Source organism: Budorcas taxicolor, chromosome 5, assembly GCF_023091745.1.
Source record: "Budorcas taxicolor isolate Tak-1 chromosome 5, Takin1.1, whole genome shotgun sequence".
In the NCBI taxonomy this organism is placed as follows: domain Eukaryota; kingdom Metazoa; phylum Chordata; class Mammalia; order Artiodactyla; family Bovidae; genus Budorcas; species Budorcas taxicolor.
The window spans coordinates 119470613-119479131 of record NC_068914.1 but is presented as its reverse complement, the minus strand read 5'-3'; the positions used below and the strand labels follow the sequence as shown (position 1 = coordinate 119479131).

General features: G+C 54.3%; 1 protein-coding gene across 1 annotated transcript in view; it reads right to left on the bottom strand.

Moving 5' to 3' along the window:
• Positions 1–257: 257 nt before the first annotated feature.
• The window catches only part of CYTH4 (cytohesin 4), a 28952-nt gene continuing 20690 nt past the window's right edge, over positions 258–8519 (bottom strand). The window contains exons 9-14 of the mRNA XM_052640135.1: positions 4321–4432; positions 4219–4221; positions 2865–2941; positions 2329–2400; positions 1646–1800; positions 258–420 (exon numbers count right to left, since the gene is read on the bottom strand). Coding sequence (XP_052496095.1) covers positions 348–420; positions 1646–1800; positions 2329–2400; positions 2865–2941; positions 4219–4221; positions 4321–4432 — 492 coding nt within the window. The 3' untranslated portion in view covers positions 258–347. The remainder of the gene's footprint in view (positions 421–1645; positions 1801–2328; positions 2401–2864; positions 2942–4218; positions 4222–4320; positions 4433–8519) is intronic.

Here is an 8519-nt window from a genome sequence, read left to right as displayed (position 1 = left end):
TCAGAGGGCAAGGAGGCTTCTAACAAAAGAGGAAATTGAGGCCCAGAGAGAAGGCAGGGTGCCAGGCTATGGCCGCTTTCCTTACCCCTTCCTGTAGTGGACTTGGGGCAAGGGTGGGGCCTTTCCTGGATGGCCAGGGCCAGCAGCCTCATGATTGGGCTCTGAGCCCTTGGTGGTTCCCACCTACTCCAGCTCTTGAGCCCTGCCTCCCCCACCCTCGCCCCCACTGTCAGGTCGAAGTGAAGGGGGTTGAGGGAGGATGTGTGCGGGCCCTGGGGTGGGAGTGGGTCTCCAGGTACCATAGGTCATGGGGCTCGCAGGACACCGGGCACCACCTCCAAGGAAGCTCACTGCTTGCTGGCGATCTTCTTCTTCCGAGCAGAGACCAGGTCGTAGAAGGGGACACGAGTGATGCTGGCTCTGGAGTGAGGGTAGTGAAAAGATTTCAGGGCTGGATGGGCTGGCAGAGGGATCTCATCTCCCAGGGCTTGTAACAAGGGTGTGCTTCTCCCAGGGCAGGGTTGGCCTGCCCCACTGCAGGGTAAAGCCTGATGACCCCAACAAGGACCGAGCCAGGGTGTGCCACAGGCAGGCCTGAGAGCCTCGGGAATTCTGCCCCCACGTATTTTTGGACGCCTGCCCAGGCCCCGTCAGACTTGGAAGGAGGTGACAAGAGCCCAGATGGAACCAGCAGACCTGCTTGCCAGTTCTGGCTCTGCTCCTCTGGCAGTGTAGCCCTGGGCAAGTCCTTTCCCTCTCTGCACCTCAGTCCTCATTTGTAAAATGAAGGTGAGAGTGGGTTTGACCTGGCAGCCTCACAGGGCTGTTGCAAGATCGAAGGGAAAAGACCCTACAAGTCTGTGGGACATACCTGGTCCCCGGCCCATTGACCACTTCCGTGTTTCCCTCTGTCTAAGAGGACTCACCCTCACTGGTATCTCCCCATAGACTCAGAGTCAAGGTGTTATCCTGCCCCTCACCTGGCTTCCCTCCTCCTGTCCCTCCACTGCCCATCACACCTGTCGAACCCCAGCCCCTGCATGGTGGTCTTTCTCCCCTGATCACACCTGTCTGTGGCTCTCCAGCACACTCAGGAGAAACCTGAGCTCTCTGCCATGGCCACCAAGGCCACCAAGGCCTCGCCATCCTTTGCAGCCTCATTTCCCAAGGCTCAGCCCCCACGCTGCCTGGTCCCCACATAGCCCTACCCCTGCACTGCCCGGCATTGCCTGGTTCCATGCTGCCCAGGACCAGCTATCCAGGAAGATGTCCAGGCAACCCTATGCCTGACCTGCCCTTTTGTTTCGGCCTGCATTGCTCCTTCCACCTAGAAAGTCCTCCTCCCCACCTGTACCAGGCCTTTCCAGGACCACTTAGGATCCTGATGCTAACAGACACTGGGCAAAGAGCTTTACTCGTAACATCTCCACCATCCCTATGAATTCTGTGCCTTGCTCCTCTGTGTTCTGGGCCTGGCCCAGAGAGGATGGTCATGGAACATGGTGGAAGGGATTTGCATGCCAGAAACAGGAAGGAAGTTCTGGAGTTAGCCCTTTTTACAGGCAAGGAAACAGGACCCTGAGAGGAACAGGGACTTCTGAAAGGTAACCAGAGACCCCTCCCCACCAGCCCAGCCACCCGTTACCGAATGGCTTCGATCCATTGGTCCCGCTCCTCAGCGCTGGAGGCTGAGATCCGGTAAGACTCGTGCTTGCCCTCCACCACTTTACCATCGCCGTCAGTCTTGCAGGCCTTTATCTTCTGGCCCCGGCAGCTGGGGTTGCAGAGCTCCAGGCAGAACTGTGGGGAAGTGGCCAGGTGAGGGCAGGGCAGGGGTGGGAGGAAAGGGCAGCTGTGTGGCTCTCAGGGAGGCTCAGAGAGGCCTAGACACTTGGGCAAGACCAGCATCTAGAAAAGCAGCAGGACACACCTGACTGCCAGGCCCTCCTGCGAGAGGAGAATGGGCAGCTCCTTATGTCAAGAACTTACTATGTGCCTGACTTGACCTAAATCCATGATTCCTCTTAAAATCCCCAGTTGACAGATGGAAAAATGGAGGCTCAGAAAGGAGCAGAGACTTATTGAAGGTCCCAGAGCCAGTATCAGGGGCCAGGCTCTGAGAGACACTGTGGCCAGGCCCTCTCGATGCCTCTTCACGCCAGGATCCCCGTCCCTAAAAGGGAGGCTGAGGCAAGCCTGAGCTACTGGAAGGTGTCATGGACATGCCCTCGCCTCCTGGAGAAGCCCAGCACAGCCGCCCTCTCCCTGCACTCTGTTTTGGAAATTCCTACAGCTGCTCTGGCCTGAGGCCACCTCGCTGACACCTACTGGCTTCTTGGGGTCGTCCACCTTCTGCACTGAGAGATTCTCAAGGGGTATGATTCCCCGGGGCTCTTTGTCCTGCAGGAGAATAAGAAGAAAGACCGGGATCAGCAAAGGGAGTCTCGAGTCAAGGGCAGGGAGTGAACTTGGAAGTTTTGTTGTTGTTTAGACACTAAGTTGCCTTCAACTCTTTGTGACCCTGTGGACTATAGACTGCCAGGCTCCTCTGTCTGAACTCAGCAGCACCCCAGACCCCAAAGAGGAGTGTGCCCATCTTCCCCAGACTCTGAGCAGCCCTGGAGAGGGCAAGGGAGCAGCATGGGAAGAGCCCTGGCTGGGAGTTAGGAGGCCGGACTTTAAGCCCCAGCTCTGCCTTGCACCTTGGCCCAGCCTCTTTCCCTCTTTGTAGCTGTTTCCCCCATCTGTAAGATGCGTGTGGAGGAGGACCAAATGATCTCAAAGAGGCCCCAGCTCTAAGATGGACTGCTTAGTGAGAATCTGGAAAGGGTTTGAAGAGAGGGACAGGGTAGAGTAAGGCTCACAGTGGTGAACTCGAAGTAATAGAGGCAGCTGTCCGTCAGGATGAACCAGCGTCGTTTCCAGGTCTTCACGCGGCCACCTGCGAGAACCAGGGATAGAGTCAGTTAACCCTCCTCTGCCCTGGGCTCCCGCACTTCTTTCCACGGAAGAGCTGGGCCTCCGATGCCCACCTCTGGGCCCCCACCCTAGCCCCCTAGCCCCTAGCTTGCCACACCTCCCCCTTATCTATCTCTCCTCCACTTAAAACCTGAGGGGTTCCATCACCTCCAGGCTGCCCCAGAGCTCCTCCCTAGTCCGGCACCAGGGGCAGGCTGGCCATTCCTGCACTTTCCTCCTGCCCCCACCACTCTGTTCATCCCTTGGCCGGCTCCCTGCCTGGTGTTATGCTAAGCCTTTCATTTGCCAGGCAATGTTCAAGAGGATTCAAGAAACATTCACTTATTAATCCCTATGACTACCTATGAGGAGGGGACCATTATTAACCCTGTTTTACAGATGAGGAGATTGCAGGGCAGAGAGGGTACGTCATCTGCTCAAGGTCTGGTACCAGAGCTGGGATTTGAACCCCAGTGTCTGAGCCCCAGAGCCCAAGTGCATGGTCATTTCCCCACATGTTTAATCCTCCCAGGGATGACTGTTACCATTTCACAGCTGTGGAAACTGAGGCCAAGGATGGATGGAGGAGCTGGGACCTGTGACTAAGAGCTGCCCTGGGGCTGAGAACTATCAGCTGGGCAAGAAAAGGAGGCTGCGGTCTGCAGGTGGATGGACTGGGAGGTGGGCCTGGAGAGATGGAGGGTCTGGATGGGCCCGCAGGCCAGGCCCTGCTCCCACATACAGCGTCTGTCCTCCCCTGACTTGGAAAGCCTCTGTGCCTGGCTGGCTGCCCCTGCCCAGAGGTGCCCAGCATGTGTGAGGGTGGCAGGCTCAGATGGCCGGGTCCTATAGTTCCGCTGCTAGAACTTGCAGCGGCTGCTGCTGAGGCACCCACCACAGCTCCCCTCTGCAGGCCCAAGGCCTTCCCTGCCCCCAGTCCTGTTGAGGAGAGGCTCCCCAAGCCACATCCTCTCACACTCCCGCACCCCCCCCCACCCCCTCTTTCAGGGACAGCCAGTGCCACTGGCTGGCTATGTGGGTTGGGCTGGTCCCTTAACCTCACTGGGCCTGGGCTTCCTCAGAATCACTTCAGAAAGAAAGATCTGCGGTTGAAGGGCTTATCTATGAATCTGTCAGGTTTCTGTCTCCCTTCCTGCTCATTGTTCCAACCCTCACTGTCCCCTCATCCCCAGGACAGACGGAGGGAGGGTTGGGGCAAGCAGACGGCTGCCCTGGGGCTCAGGAGACTCTCAACTCCACCACCTGAGGCTTCAGGTCAAATGGGTGCGTGTGTCAGCTGTGTTGCGTGTGTTGCAGGCACATCAGTGCACATGCCCCAGAGTGCAGAAGTGTACGTCTCACCCAGTTTGAGCAGCCAGCCCTCGCGGTCGGGTTTGAAGAAGGTGTGGGTGAGGTCATTGCCATCGTCCTCTGGGATGGAGAAGGGCTCGCTCTTGATGCTGTCGAAGAGGTTCTGCCCCAAGAGAAGACAAGGAAAGATCCGCTGTGATGTTCACCCAGGGCCTGGGTCTGGCCTATGTGGCCTCTGACTCTGTATGCCTCAAAGTGGGATGCTGATCTTGCCTCTTACAGGCCCCTCTCCTAGGCAGAGACCAGAGATCTCTTCTGGGGGATGGGAATTTCCCAGAAAGCAGATTTCAGTTCTCTGTGAAGGACTTTCTAGCTGTTAGAGCTGCTGAAATATGGAAGAAGCAACTTTGTAGGACAAGGAGTTCCCTGTCACCAGAGGTATGCAAGCCAGGGCTGAGAATTCCCTGTGGGAGAGTTATAGATGTTGGCAATGATCATCCCTCTTTGTTTTGAACCCCCTGCTGTGGGACACTGCCTTCCATGGACAACCTGCCCAGATTTCCAACTGTTTGGGAAAAACATTCTAAATTGTCTAATTCTGCTGATTAAAACCAGGCACAATGCTGGGTCTCCATCATCGACATAATGAAATCATTTCCTTCTCTTGTGCTTGTGTGTGCTGCTGTTCAGATGGTTTCCTCGAAATGTTAAATGAAAAATTTCACAAATACTGTTCGATTCCCCAAAGTTTTAGAAATGGTGTTTGCTGGTTTTTAAACGTCTTTTCTGATCCAGGAGCTTAGGAGTGGTGGTAGGCTAAGAGAGTAGGGGAGGAGGGTGCTGGCCTGTAGCAGGTTTTCCTGGGTTTGATGGAGAGGACTCAGCTGGCTGAGGCAGGGTGAGTGGGGAAGGGCAGGGACCACTTTCCCTTTTTGGAGCCCCCACATTCCTAGAGCAGCCAGAGAGACCTACTGTCTCTCCCATTCTGGCCCAGCCTGGCCCTGAGGTTTCCCTAGTAGCGCCAGCTGGTTGAAGGAGTTCTGTTCTCTAAGGCCTGTTCTATGTCAGCAAAGCTGGCAGCCCATACAAATATTCTGAAGGCCCAAGGGGGCAAGCAGGGGGACAGACAGGTCCTCATCCTTCACGACACCTACGGGGAGCCCCCTGGCAGCTTCTGAGGGCCTTCTACAGCCTACACATTCTGCCCCCACAAGGAAAGAAGCTCTGTTCACCCACATTTCCTGTACCTTGTAAAACCAGGCTCCCCCCACCCCCTGTAAGAAAACGCCCTTGCACCTGCACCACCAAATCAGGCTGTCTTCTCCTGGCTGGGTAGACGCGGTCAGAAAGACAACAGCCACTCACCAGTGGTTGCGCTGGCCTTGCGTCCATCCTTCCCCACCCCCTCTATTCTCCTCTGGAGAATCACCCCCTTACTTTCTGTCCAGGTTGCTCAGGGGTTTGACACTGCTCACTCAGCACCCCTCATGGCTCCAGGAGACAGTGAATGACTCCCAGCTGGCTAATTAGAGCATTTCATCACACTGGCCACAGCGACTGACTCAGAGAGGGACTTGTGACCCACACCAGCCGATAAGCCTTCATTCTGGGACTCTACACTGTTAAGCAAGATGGAAGCCTGGAGTTGCCCAGGTCCTCTCTGGGGGACTTGGGGGAAAGCCTGTTTAAGAGGGAAGCCAACTTGGAAGAGGAGGTTGCTCAGAGATGGAGAGACCAGATTGAGCCCTGACCTCAATGAAGTACCCAGATCTAGCCAAACCTAAGCTGACCATCAGTCCCCCATCTTTTCATTGACATGAGTTGAGAATTCCTCCAGCCAAGGAAGAAACTGGAAGCTGGGAAACAAGTCAAAATCTGCATTGCCAAATCTTGCTTTCTGGTCTCTGCAGAGGGAAAGGCTCAGATAGACGTGGGTTTGAACCTGGACTCCTCACAAACTGAGCCCTCCTGGCCAGCTACCTCTATTGGAGCTCAGTTTCCTTTGCTGTAAACTGGCAGGGGCGGGGGGATGGTACCTGATGCCTGCGGTTGTCAGGAGAACTTAAGGAGCCCAATATACACTCATTTCTGATGGAGATGCTTGGACAAGAACCCAGGAGGTCTGGCCCTACCCACAAGCAGAAGATGCCCTGAACTAACTGTTTCCTTTGCTGGACCTTGGTTTCTCCACCTGTGACACCAGAGGTCCCCTCTGCTTCTTTCCGTTCTCCACCCCAGTTCCCTCTCTGGGCAGCCCTGTCATGGTGAGTGGAGCCAGGCACTTGAGGTGCTTTGTCTGCTTCTCAGGAGAACAATGTAAGGTCAGTGTCATCAGCCCACTTTGCAGATGGAGAAACTGAGGCTCACACTCAAGGACACTCAGCCATAAAGGCGGAGCTGGGATTTGCTCTCCTGTCCTCTGGGTCCACACCCTGTGCCTTTGCCCTGAGTCTTTTAGACACTCTGTCCTGTCCCCATCAGGATGGCCAGGGCAAGACTTGCTCAACCTGCCTGAGCCCCTGCTCCCATCATGCACCTCTCCAAAGCCTCTCCCACCTGCGTACCCTCATGGTCACAGAGTGACCTCTCTTTAGGTGATGTGTCTGTGTCAATTTAATTTCATAAAGCAGGTCACTTAAAAATGTTATATATCCTTCCGCAAAGCCACAAACATACTTAAAGATACTTAAAGCTGAGTCCTTGCTTTACACATGGGGAAGATGAAGCCCCAGAAGAAAGCAAGAAGACCCCGCAGTCCACAGCAGCTTTCTGTAAAAGCCTTGAAGAGCAAAGACTAGGCCAGTGTGGTTCACTTTGTGCCCTGAAAGCTTCTGGATTAATTAACCAGCCCAGAGACATAGGTGTTGTGCTAAATACCTTACATGTCTACACTAATCCCATAAGCTGGGAGCTCAGAGAGGTCAAGCCTCTTACCTAAAGTCACACAACTAGAAAATGGAGGCGCTAGCACTTGGATGTGGCTGTGACTCCAACGCTCTGTTCTTTTCCCTGCCTCTTGGCTGCCAAGGAGGATAATAAACCCTTTCCAGACCTCCCAGGCAGAGTTTGAAGCTAAATTGAGATAATAGACCCAAAAGCCCTATGAAAAGAAAGTTACAAGCTCTATACAAATGCAGCGCATTGTTATTAACAAAAGACTTGAATTGGGAAAAATGCCTAAGGAGGGAGCTGCTGAAGGAGGCTCTCCTGGGACAGAAGCAAAAAAAGTGGCACCTGGGAGATCCAACAGGACTGGTGCTGGCAGGCTGTTAACTCATTACCTGCCAGACCAGGTGTGTCCAGCTTCCTGCTCCAAGTACCACAGTGAGATGAGTTTTCAAAAGCCTTTCACATTTCAGGCAGTTTACTAAGGGCTGCGGATTTTAAATAATTATTAATGATTCTTAATAGCGACCTAAGCTACCGTTTAGAGCTTGTGCTATGTACCTGGCATGGGCTATGCCCTTTACGTTTTTAAAAATTACTACTCACAGCAGCTCTGTGACGCAGGTGTCATTATTCCCATTCTCCTGGTTGAGGAAATAAATGGTGGCCCCAAGAGGGTGAGTCATTACTCAAGGTCATCCAGGAGGTGAACAACGGGGGTGGGGCAGGGCGGGGGGGAGAGATGGGACTTGACCTGAGCTCTAATCTACTCTCAAGCCCTCATTTTATATCATGCCCCCAATCAAAATAAATTTTCTCTGGGGATCAAGGAGGGTGAAGGGCTAAAGGGCATGGCTGTTTTCAAACACTGAAGAGCACCGGAGTCATTCCAGATCCAGGCTCTCCCCCGCCCCCACCAGACTTCTGCTGCAGGACATACACAGGGTGCTAAGCTGCCAGGGTGGAGTTCACATAGTCTTCTCCCCTCCTGCCAGACTCTGACCCAGAGGGAACTGAAACTCTGTAGAGTTCTGGGCACCTCTAATCCTAGAAATGAATTGTCCGTTCATTTTTGCTGAGCCGGGCTTTGAATCTCACTCCTGTCTTTCTAAGATAGTTCCCAGCTCCACGTTGCCCATAGGAAGCAAGTAAACTCTGGAGGCTGTTGTTCAAAGCCCTGGACGCTCTGGCCCCACCTTGGTGCCCATCACTGTCTGCATGTACCCAGATGGCTACTCCAGCTGCCCCTCCCTTTCCCTACCAGGTCAAGTGCTGGCCACTTCCTCTTTCTGGAATGTCCTTTCCCTGCTTCTCCTCTGGGCAAACTCCCACTCAACCTTCAAGGCCAGTTCAAAAGTCACCTC